This window comes from Suricata suricatta, chromosome 4, assembly GCF_006229205.1.
Source record: "Suricata suricatta isolate VVHF042 chromosome 4, meerkat_22Aug2017_6uvM2_HiC, whole genome shotgun sequence".
Lineage (NCBI taxonomy): Eukaryota > Metazoa > Chordata > Mammalia > Carnivora > Herpestidae > Suricata > Suricata suricatta.
The window spans coordinates 125498153-125510566 of record NC_043703.1 but is presented as its reverse complement, the minus strand read 5'-3'; the positions used below and the strand labels follow the sequence as shown (position 1 = coordinate 125510566).

Sequence of the window (12414 nt, the reverse complement as noted above, 5' to 3'; positions counted from 1 at the left end):
TGAAGGGAAATGAAGTGATGGTGCAGGTCAGAGAATGAGGGTTCCATACATTACCTTGTACACATTTGGATAAATCCCTCAAGTTAAAGACGTAATGGGACTTGGCCGGTGTTGGCAGAAGATCAACACTCATTCTGTTATAAATCTCAACTGCGGCCTCTACAATGTTTGATGCGGTTTGCTTCACAGCTGGTGGGAAGTCACTGAGGAAGCCATTTAAAATGGCCTAGAACAAAAACCATAATGTGAGAGGGTTAGAATTTTTTTTTATGATGATGTTTTTCCTAATAATACCTAGAAAGCTGGATTCCAGTACAAGGACATAATGGGTGATAAAACTCTTCCATTCACTTCAGAGTATGTCCCCAAGAATGGGCTCATTCCTGTCTTCTGTGATTGTCTGGTGATCCCTGAGCCACATTTGTATCTGACCAGTGAATGGACCAAACTTACCCTCCATGTAATTTAGATTCTGCTTACTGTGGGTCCGTAGTGTCATTGTGGGCCCCCACGTTCATCTGGAAAAAGTCCTTTCTCTGATTTTTAGCTCCATAGACTTCATCCTCATGTATGTTTAAAGTGCAACTTACTCATAACTGCACCCCTTTCCCCTTTTAGCTTCCCCCATATGGCTGCACCTGTGCTCAGATCAGGAACATGGACGTCTCCTTTGACACCTCCCATTCTCTATTCCCCACAGTCAAGCTGGACTACATTTGTTGAATGTGTGCTTCCCTGACATCCCCCTATTCCAGCCTTGACTCCGTCATCTGGGCTTCTTCACCCCACCCCCTCCTTCTCTCACTTCATCACCCTCTCCATTTCCACTGCTGTCTCCCTTCTGTTACCTGTAGTCAGGAGGATCGGGCACTGCCTTCCCTGTCAGTCCAGGCTCACTGTACCCTTTTCCCCGTTGCTCACTGTGACCCAGCCTCACTGGCCTAACCGCAGGCTCTCTTCTCTCTCAGGGTCTCCACACATCTGTCACCCTCCTACTGTCCGCTGCCACATGGCTCTCGGCTGGCAGGGATGTTTTGATTGTTGTATTCTATGTTACTTGTCATCTCTTTAGAGAGGCCTTCCCCGACTCTTCCTGTCATGCCCCTTATGGCTCTGTAATCTTCTCATACGTAACTCACCACAATCTCAAAGTACATATTTATTAGCTAGTCTGCTGCCCCCACGTGCTTGGGATAATCACAGATTTTTAAATAGATAAATTTCTTGGAGTTACTCATGGGAGAAGCTACCAGAATGGACATCAATCCTTGTAAGTCAGTCCTTGTGACTTTAGGCTTCTGGCTCATCTAGGACATATTTTAAAATAACCCAAGTATTTGAACCTTAGTTTTAGCAGCTTATGGGGGCTACCTTTTGAGGTACCACCCTTCTGCAGCCCCTAACAGGAGTTTAATTCTCCATATGGCCCACATTTTGAGTAGGATCATCCTAATATATATAAAATAAAAATTTTACTATAACTTTATATTTAAAATTATATACCAAATTATATATTTAATATATATTACATAGAATTATATATTAAAAATGTATTTTTATAGCAACATGGATGGAACTCGAGGGTGTTATGCTAAGTGAAATATGTCAGGCAGAGGACAGATACTGTACGTTTTCACTCATATGTGGAACAAGAGAAACTTAACAGAGGACCATGGGAGGGGGGAAGGGGAAAAATAGTTAAGGAGAGGGAGGGAGGCAAACCATAAGAGACTCTTAAATACTGAGACCAAACTGAGGGTTGATGGGGGTGGGGGAGAGGGGAAAAGGGGTGATGGGCATGGAGGAGGGCACTTGTTGGGATGAGCACTGGGTCTTATATGGAAATTAACTTGACAGTAAACTACTTAAAAAAAGGGAAAAAAATCAAATAGCCAAACTAAATAATGAGGTGACCATTGGGAGTCAGTAATAAAACCAATTGGTTTGAGAAACCAGAAAAACTAAGCATAAAATGTCATGGAGCCGCAAAAAGGAAGTGAGCCAGAAATGTTCCTGAAATGAAGTAGGATGACTCTGGCAAGCCAAACACAAGACAGGCTGGGCTTTGAGCCAGAAACAGGTTCAGAGCCTGACACAGAGAGTAGCCATCCCTTCATACAAGAAGGTATAACAGTACATACAAGAAATGAAGCCACACCGTTTTAATTTTAGCTTCCATATACTAGCTACAGGCTACCTGGTCTGCCCACAGGGTCCCTAGATACAAATCTCTTCTAGTAGCAGAGACAAACCTACCTGAAGAGAAACACTTGGAAAATCAAGTTTTCTCTCTGCTTCAACAATAGTGTGTTGATAAGGAAAAGAAAATGAGGCTTTTGAGAAAGTGGAAGCTAATTTTTTAAAGATGGTCTAAACCAGACGAGGTGATAATAGAATTGTACTGCTTTTCATCTTTAACTCGTTTGTAATGCTCTTGAATTTAAGTACAAAAATTTATACTATGCACCCAGAATCAATATTTTTAAATCAATTTTTTAAAATACTGAGTTAAATGACTCAATTTTTCTTGTTTGTAAATGGATAGAGCTTTAATTTTAAGACATTAGATTTAGAAAGTATTTAAAAAGTATTTCCACAGAAACTTAGTTCAGAGTAGTTTAGTCAATAGCCTTGCATTCTAAATCCTTGGTTCTGTAGGGAACTTTCTCCCTGGGATCTGGAATTCTTTGGACTAAGTAATATTGCTGGCCGAGAATCTATAGCCCTACATTCGATTTTTCCTTCCTTAATCACCTAGCCTTTGGGGCACCTGGGTGACTTGGTCAAGTGTTCGACTTCGGCTCAGGTCATGATCTCACAATTCATGGATTCAAGCCCTGCATCGGGCTCTGTGCTGACAGCTCAGAGCCAGAAACCTGCTTCAGATTCTGTGTCTCTCTCTCTCGGTGCCCCTCTCCTTCTCATGCTCTGTCTCTCTCTCTCAAAAATAAATAAATATTTAAAAAAAAAGTCACCTAGGCCTGCTTCTAAAAAGAGGTTTTTTAAAATATACACGTGGTTAGTGTAACCTCTTCCATATACTTAATTTTCCTAAATACTCCCTTTACCCCAGCAGCTTTCTGAGTAACAAAGAAAAGCAAGAATGAAAAGATAGGTGTGTAATTCTAGATAACTAGATCTAATTAAAAGGGTGAATAGCTGGGTATTGCATATATGTGATAAATCATGAAATTCTACTCCTGAAACCAATATCACATTGTATGTTAACTAACTTGAATTTAAATAAAAATTTGAATAAAATAAAATAATTATATCTCAAATTGTATATTAAATTATATATTTAATATATATTACATAGAATTATATATTAAAGTATATTTATATATTTAATTACACATCAAATATTCATAATTATCATATATTAAAATTATATGTTGATTTATATATTAAAATTATATGTTAATATGATTATATATTATTATATATAAAATTATATACTAAAAACTTAAAATTCGAGTCTGTTCTCCATCACACAAATTATATAGTTATAGATAGTATTAATGATATTATTTTATTATATATACTCAAATATCAAAAATTATATTATATGATATATAATAATAAAATCATATTATATTATAATTATATATTAAAACTTAAATTTTGAGTCTGTTTATTCTCCATCACACAAATTATATAGTTATCGATAGTATTAACATAATACATATTAGTTCATTCTTCTGCCTATTCTCTGTCTCCATGAGCATAAGGATGGCATCTGCTTTGTTTAAAATGTAATACCAATGTCCAGCGCATGGGAGGTTTCAACAAGTATTTCTTCACTGAATGAAATTAAGAGCTACTAAATTGATATTCATAAATTAAAATTAGCGTGTCGCTCCAGAGTTTTCTGAGGACCACAGCATGGTACTCTTACTTAAAGGTCTGCCTCACATGGCATATTTGGCAACTTTGAAAACTTCTACTAAGAATATGCACACAAGACAGAGCCAGAATTCCCAGAATTGGGGGAAGGATGTTTTGGCCTGAGGACATTGTTAGTACTTCATGGAGTTGATCATTCTTTTCTTTTTTTTTTTAAGTTTATTTATTTATTTTGGGAGAGAGAGAGAGAGTGTGAGCATAACTGGGGGAGGGGGGTAGAGGGAGAGATGGAGAGAGGGAGAGGGAGAGGGAGAGGGAGAGGGAGAGGGAGAGGGAGAGGGAGAGGGAGAGGGAGAGGGAGAGAGAGAGAGAGAGAGAGAGAGAGAGAGAGAGAGAGAGACTCTTAGTATGGAGCCTAGCCTAATGCAGTGCTCAATCTCATACAGTGAGATCACAACCTGAGATGAAATCAAGAGTCAGATGTTCAACTGACTGAGCCACTCAGGTGCCCTGATCATTGTTTTCAATTACTGCTGTTACATCTTTCTAATTAGAAATTACATCTATATCATCAATTTAATTTGTTGTGTGTTTAGTTTACCTTTAGAATGTATAGTGATGCACATTCTTTTGTGTATAAACGTCCAGGAAGTAAACATAAAGACGTGTATGAGGATGAGTTACTCATAAACACACATAATCCAAATCCCGGCAAACCCATCCTTAGTGGTGTGCTCCCTGCCTGTGTGTGCTGCTTGGCTAACTTGCAACAGCTCTCCAGGAAAGTACAGTGATACTACTGATTGTTTTACAAATAACAGATGGTTAAAAACATGTGCATCCTAGAAACATACTATACATTTACTATTTAGACTTATCGCCTTCTTTCATACAGTAGAAATAAATCAGTTATTCATGTTGCTAAGAGCAAATTTACTTTAACTTACTTGCTTTTCTTCAGTTCTTGGTGGTCCCCCAAGTTCCTTCTCCTTATACAGTGACTGAGGTCAGGGAAGGTGGGCTCTGAGCTCATGAGCACTGCTTAAACGGGTTGTGATTGAAAGTAGAGTTTGGGATCCATGGATCTAGAGCAAATTCTTTTCTTCTACAGGTAAAATATCCTGTCTGTTCTGGCAAGGAGGGTACACGCTTCCCCACCTGAATCTAGTCCAACCCAGTGGTCGTGGGATCTCAATTTTGCCACATTTTGTTTCCATTTTCACCCCCAGTTAGTGCAAGTTTTAAATATTAGCCTATATGTTACAGTGAAAGGAAGCAGTTCCTGCCTGTTTTCAGCTGGGATGTAGTTGCCGGATTATGTCCCTGTGAGTAACACATTTCCCATGGATGTGACAATCCTACAGGGAAAGGGAGGGGCCTGAGGGTCAAGAATAATTTCATTTCCAAGAGGCCAGATTCCACATTTTCCTTACTACCCAAGAAAGCATTGTGGAATGATTAAGAATGACATTTTTGGGGGTGCCTGGGTAGCTCGGTCAGTTGAGTGCCCGACTTCGGCTCAGGTCATAATGTCACGGTTCATGGGTTCAATCCCCGCATCGCGATCTGTGCGGCTAGCTCACTCAGAGCTTGGAGTCTGCTTCAGATTCTGTGTCTCCCTCTCCTGCTGCCCCTCCCCTGTTCGTGCTCTGCATCTCTCTCTCAAAAATAAATAAACATTTAGAAAAAATTTTTTTAAAAGGATAACATTTTTTTGTTGGGATATTGAATTTGCTTTCATTTATTGATAGGAAATAATTAGCAAAGTCAATACTTTATCATTGGGCATGGGGTACCTGGGACACACCTCACTGCTGATCACATCACCGAGTGTCAGGATAGCATGGTTGGAGTCACTCATTTCAAACTTCAAAATATACACAAAGGGTCTCAACAAAAGCTGGGGGGGACTCAAAAAATTCTTCTAATGCCTGTGTTGGTCCCTGTTACCCACTTCATGTTTTGTTCCACACTTTGTCATAGGAGATAAGCTCTCACCCTTTCATATTCAAAAGTATTCTACCAAACAAAAGTTAAAATGTGGGGGTTCTTATTTGTCATTTTGGCATTAGCTCCTAAACTTACTGAAACTACCTCAAATTTCTTAAAAATAATTTCCCATGGATGTAAGCTATTTCAATATGAAAACCACTTTCCATCTATTAAAGGTTGTGTCCATGTTGGCTCTTTTTTCTCCTTGAAGAGGGTCCCATGGGAAGGAGAGGTCAATGCTGGAGAATGCAGAGGCTCACTTTTTCTTTTTTAAAATAGTTTATTGTCAAGTTGGTTTCCACACAACACCCAGTGCTCTTCCCCACAAGTGCCCTCCTCCATCACCACCACCTCTTTTCCCCCTCCCTCTTCCTCTTCAACCCTCAGTTCGTTTTCAGTATTCAATAGTCTCTCAAGTTTTGCATCCTTCTCTCTCCCGAACTCTCTTTCCCTCTTCCCCTCCCCCGGTCCTCCATCAGGTTTCTCCTGTTCTCCTGTTCGACCTATGAGTGCAAACATATGGTATCTGTCCTTCTCTGCCTGACTTATTTCGCTTAGCATGACACCCCCGAGGTCTATCCATTTTCCTACAAATGGCCAGATTTCATTCTCTCTCATTGCCATGTAATACTCCATTGTATAGATATACCACATCTTCTTGATCCACTCATCAGGTGATGGACATTTAGGCTCTTTTCATGATTTGGCTACTGTTGACAGTGCTGCTATGAACATTGGGGTACATGTGCCCCTATGCATCAGCACTTGCAGAGGCTCACTTAATGCCAGTGTCACTGGCCCTCTTTGGCTCCCAGGTGATTTACTGCCAAAGTCAGCTTCACCAAACTAGTCACCAGTCTTATCCTACCTGTATACCCACATTACTGTTTCTTGTCTCTGTGACTTCATTTACCCAAGATCTGTTCCTCCCTGTCAATTCTTGTCCCCCAAGACTCAGCTCACCATATTCTCTATGAGCTTTTGCTGGTTGGTGATGGCATGCTGTCTCCAGCCATGCTGTTCTATGTTCTCTCATATCCTACTCAAAATAATGTTGCTAAGCACCTACAGGGCAGGCATGGTTATCTTCCCCATGTAAAGGATGAGGAGTGGCCCCATGGGAAGTTTGTACAGGTGGGAGAAATATGGGTGGTTGTTTTCATTGGAGGTGGCTGTGGCAGTGAGGTGATGAAGTCTAGGTTAGGTGTGTTGTGCTTGAGCTCGCTGGGGTATCGGGGACTCTGTTTGATGGGCAAGTGGGCACATGGACCTGGTGGCCAGCAATGAGAGGAACACAGAGTCGGGGGCTGTGTAGTGGATGAGATCTGGTGAGTGCTGGGAGGCAAGGCCCCAAGGAAGGGGTGGCTTTGACAGGATTTCTGCATTCCTCAAACCATCTCACAGAAGGCAGTGATGCAAATGCCTGCCAGCTACTGTCCAGGTGCCTCTACGGCTACCTGGTTTCTGCTTGGAGAAAGGGACTGGTGGGCTCCCCAGAAACACCACGGACTATTTTGACTATGGGAGTTTCAGAACAAATATGTTTCCTTTTCCTCTCTCGCCTGGGTTGAAATTCACACACACCTGAAAAATCTGTTTCAGACTGTGTTCTGAGGGCATCGGAAGGCACAGCATGCTGAAGTGTCGGATGAAGCGGGGCGTCACAGGGTTGCGGCCACCTCCTGGGGGTGCACACGCAGAGACGATCGTTACATCCTGTGTGGGAAGAAATCCGTGTGGGCTCCCCAGCGAAGAAAGAGCTGGGATCTGCCCATCCCAGTGGGAGGCCTCAGAACCAGCGCTGTTTTGAGGACCTCCCCTGTGACAGGGTCAGATTGTGTGTCCCTACACGTTATCTGACTTAATCCTCATGGCAACCTCAGGAGATCACTACTGTTACCCTCATTGTGCAGATGAAAAAGATCAGGACGCTGGGTGGTTAAGTTGCTCAACGTCACTCAGCTAATACATTTATCTGCATAAATATACCTATGTAAAAATGTAGTCTTAAAAAAATTGTTAACAATTTGTACCTTAGGCTAAAATATATTCATTCAACAAATATTAAGTATAGCTTATTCTTGTTATTTGTGGTAGTTATGTTCTCTAAAACACTGGAACACTGAATTAAGATACACTGAACCATTGCTCCTATAGGAAAAACAGGGTTATGAGCCTTTGGTCATAACATTTGCAATGGACCAGTACATGATATTATAATTGCCTCTGGTCTTGCCTCCCCCAGTCCACCCCTCCTCTGCTGCCAAGGGACTCTTTGCTAACATTTCCTCTAGAGGTAGTGCATCTCTTAGAGAATAAATCCATGTTCCTTGTCATGGCACCACGGCCCCCTGGGCTGACCTCTGCATCTCCTGCCACTTTGGTGCCCGCATTCCATGCCACCATGGTGTTCTACACTCCCTGCTTTGAGATGCAAATGCTCCCTTTCCTTGCTTTGCCAAGCTCTGCCTGCAAAATCCTTTTCCAGCATCACCTCTTCTGGGAAGGCCTCTCTCATCCTCAACCCGATGCCCAGCCCTGCCTCCATCTAGTTTCCCTCCACTCATTACCCTGCATTATAAATACATGTCCATCTACCTCCTGAAGCTGAGCCACTGGGGAGGTGGGCCTGTCTCACTTGTCTGTGAATCTCCCCAATAAAGTAGGGCAAGAATATAACATAGATTAAAAAATTGAGTCACATATTAAAAACACCAAGGCTATATGTTAGAGGCTGAATCACGTCTTCCTCTTCCCCCTGGCCAATCATATGTTGAAGGCCTAACCCCTGGTATCTCAGAATGTGGCTATATTTGGAGATATGGTCTTTAAAGAGGCAATTAAGTTAAAATGAGCTCATTATGGTGGGCTGTAATCCAGTAGGACTGGTGTCTTTATAAGAAGAGGACATTTGGATATATAGACACAGAGGGAAGATCATGAGAAGACACAGGAGAAGACAGCCATCTGCAAGATGCAGGGAGAAGCCTCAGAAGAAATCAACCCTGTCGACATCTTGGTCTCAGACTTCTGGCCTTTAGAGCTGTGAGAAAATAAATTTCTGTTGTTTGAGTCACCCAGTCTGCGATATTTTGCATGGCAGCCCTGGCAAACAAGTATATTATCTTTTCTTACTGTTTAAATTTAAACATGCAAATTTAAAACGTAAAGCAACCTGTATGTCTTTCCAAAAGAGTTTGTTTCTGTCATAAAATCCACCAAAATCTTGATACTGACGAAGTAATTCAATTGGAGGCTGAGAGCCATAGCGATCCAGTCTGGGCATGTTTAAATCATCAACAAAAATCACAACCTGTTTGTTTCCTGGTGCTCCTGGGGAATAAAATGAATTTAATGTAAGAATTAAGATTTGCCATTGGAAAATGTAAGACAAAGCTTAGGTAAGGCTTTGGTCTCAATGAATGCCCTATAGGTCACAAGAAGCTCAGTTCGTCTACGTGACAAGGGCCCCGGCAGCGAGAGGTGGGCAGGGCTGGGACACCCACACTGTCCGGTGGGCCCTCGCCCTCACTCCCAGAGATGCAGGATGATGCCAGCTCTCCAGTCAGGTCTGGATCTTTCTCAGTCTGAGGCACCACCACTGCCCTCACCAACTGTGTGGTCTAGCATGGGTGCGGAAGGTCATTTTCTTTCCAGAGCAGGAAACAGAAGCACTCCTTACCTAAATGCCATCGCACCACCCTCTACAGGGAAAACAGGGCTGGAAAGTGTCCTGATCTCATCAAAAGGAAATCCAGTACAGTGGAGCTTCACGGTGCCATATTTAACTTAAAGAAAATCAATATATATACTAGGAGGGGAAAAAAAGGAGTAATGACAGAGAAAAGAGAACAACTTAGGCAGAGCAGGTGACTCCACCCACCGTGGCATCCAGCACTTGCCAGTAATGAAGGAATCGAGGCAAACCCAGTGCCCACTCCATCTTCCTGATCCTTGAAGCCAAGGAACAGGACAGGAGTGGGAAGGGGCTCCAAGAGAATCATTCACAAGGACCTGGTCTCCCACTATAGAGATTAGCATCTATTGCCCTGTGCCTACCCGAATAGGAACAAGGAAAGAGAGAGGAGGCAGTAGAGCAGTAAAGTGGTATCCCCACAACTTGGCACAGCAGCGCCTGTTAGATAACGGACAGTGTAGAAGGCAGCTGGGCTTGAGCTTGGCTAGTATTCCGCCCTCCTGGGTGGACCAGCGAAGTGGACCCAGTACCAACGACTACAGATACACGGCTGGAGGGTGGGGCTGAGTGGGGGCTAAGACCCTGTCCCAACATCAGGAAACTTCCCAACTGGGAGCCAATGCCTGACCTGTACACATCTTGCTGGGGAGTCCCTCAGAGAGCCTGCTCCTGGAAGCCTGCCACACAGACAGAATTGCCAGGCACTCAGCACCAGCAAGGAAGGCTGGGATGATCCACACAGAGACTCATCTAAATGCCAGTTAGGGAGACCAGCTGTCCTTTCCTCTCCTCCTCCCATCCTAACACACGAGAGCCTCCCAGCAACAGGGCACCCCTGCCCCTCTCCACCTCCAGCACCAGGAGCCACAAACCAGATCTACAACAGAGGAGAGGAACAGCTTCAAATTGGGTTTGGGCTCAGAGCTTTACATGAGACCTGATTCAAAATAGCTGCAAGTGACCAGAGAGTGATAGTATTTATCTAAGTAGTTAATATGGGATGGTGAGGGAGATCCCACAGAGCCTGGCTGAAAGCACTGGCTCAAGAAAAAACCTAGAGAGCTTCATGCCAACTCCTTGCTCAGTTCAGGTAACTCAATGCACCAGATACAAAGTGGTTTGTTCGTTGGTTTGTTTTAAATAACGGGAAACCCACGCAGGTTTGAAAGTAGAGCATGCATGGAGAGAGAGAGCCACAGAGAGGCAGAGGGTGAAGGTGCTTTGAGTTGAAGGTGATGATAGAAATAAACTCCTTACTTGCTAAACAGTAAGATATAGGGATATATGGCACTAGAAAGAATGTGATTAATAGAATCACCTTTACAAATAAATTAAACAAAGAAAATATCCATTTGTAATTTTATTACACACAGTGTTTTTGTGATTAGTTTAATGGATAATTTGTGTTAAGACAAATAAAACTGATAACACTTACCTAGTATATTTTTTCTTTTCCTTTCCAGTTTTGACTCAATGATCTCTTGTGTTCTTGCAGATGAAGTTTGAGCAGAAAAATTTAGATAAACAGGAACATAGGCAGCTGATTCATGGATTCGATTCAACAATCCTTTTGCAATGACAGACTTTAAATTTAAAAATATGTCAATTGATTTCATATTCAATGTATATTTCAATTGCCTACATCAGTAATAATCCAGTACAGTGAGTAAGAAACAGGATAAAAGGAGATAGGTTAAAACCAGATTGAAATGTCTGCTTTCTTCTTACTGGAGATTCCATGTAATTATATTTATCAGAGCCAAAGAAATATCCTAATCAGCAATCTTAGCAAAAGTTTTAATTTTATTTTTATACCAAAATCCACCTTGCTTCCTATCCAAGTCTCAATTTGATAGCATAAGTCACCGAAGAACCCAAATTTCTTTTAGAAATAATTTAGAAGGTTACCAGTGAATTTCTGTTTATGTGGACTCCATCCCCGAAACCAAGAAGACCAAACCATCAACATTTCCTGCTAGGGTCCACTTTTTCCAAACCCCATTGCTATGTTGGGTAGAAGTAAATGGGCAGGAGAGGACAGACTGACCTTGATCAACAGTATGCTGGGGACACAAACTGTTTAGCCAATTCCCACCCTAATCTGTGTGGTCACAGCCCCAGAAATTCCAAGGAGACAACATAAACCATTGGAGTAATTCCCAAGATAGACACAGATTCAGCATAGTTACATTCTTCCTGAAAAATGATCAAAACTCAGAAGAATTTCCTCTGAAAAATAATATGTTATTTCTGGGGCTTACAATTCTAAGTCCACCACACTCTCATTTTTGGACAGACCTTCTTGTTCAGGTAGGTTCCCTACCTTGCCAACTCCAGTCATTCCAGTAAACAACACTGAATGCTTGACTGCCAGTAGTTTTTCCATTAGATATCCAAAGCGCACCGTGTCAGTTGTGGGGACAAGCATTTCAAAAAAAGGAACATCTCGGCTGTACTTAAAGGTGGGTATGATTCGCTCCCAGGGATCCAGCCGTTTGGTGTCAAAGTCCATGTGAATGCTCCACAGATCGCCAGAGCTGGGAAGCTAGAGCATAAAAATTAAGTATCACTTTCATTAGGATTGATACACAGCAATAGAAATATTCACACATAAACAAAGGCAGTCATGGAATATGAATCTATTTGGGTTTCTTTTTTCCTTGTAGAGAAGTAGTTGTTCAGGTATCAGAGTTAAACACTTTAAACACAATCATGCAACACAATGCATAAAAATCTCTGACATATTGATTATACTAAAACCTTAGATTAGAATTGTAAAGCGTTTTTGATTCAAGTCAACATTCAGGGGCTTACTCCTTGCCGACTAATGTGCTTGGAGGTAGAGGTGAGTGCTGAGTGAGACCCAGCCTTTGCCTTCA

General features: G+C 42.0%; 1 protein-coding gene across 1 annotated transcript in view; it reads right to left on the bottom strand.

The window, feature by feature from the left end:
• The window catches only part of DNAH6 (dynein axonemal heavy chain 6), a 213928-nt gene that overhangs the window by 92344 nt on the left and 109170 nt on the right, over positions 1-12414 (bottom strand). The window contains exons 37-41 of the mRNA XM_029938527.1: positions 11859-12080; positions 10971-11118; positions 9014-9171; positions 7423-7554; positions 55-226 (exon numbers count right to left, since the gene is read on the bottom strand). Coding sequence (XP_029794387.1) covers positions 55-226; positions 7423-7554; positions 9014-9171; positions 10971-11118; positions 11859-12080 — 832 coding nt within the window. The remainder of the gene's footprint in view (positions 1-54; positions 227-7422; positions 7555-9013; positions 9172-10970; positions 11119-11858; positions 12081-12414) is intronic.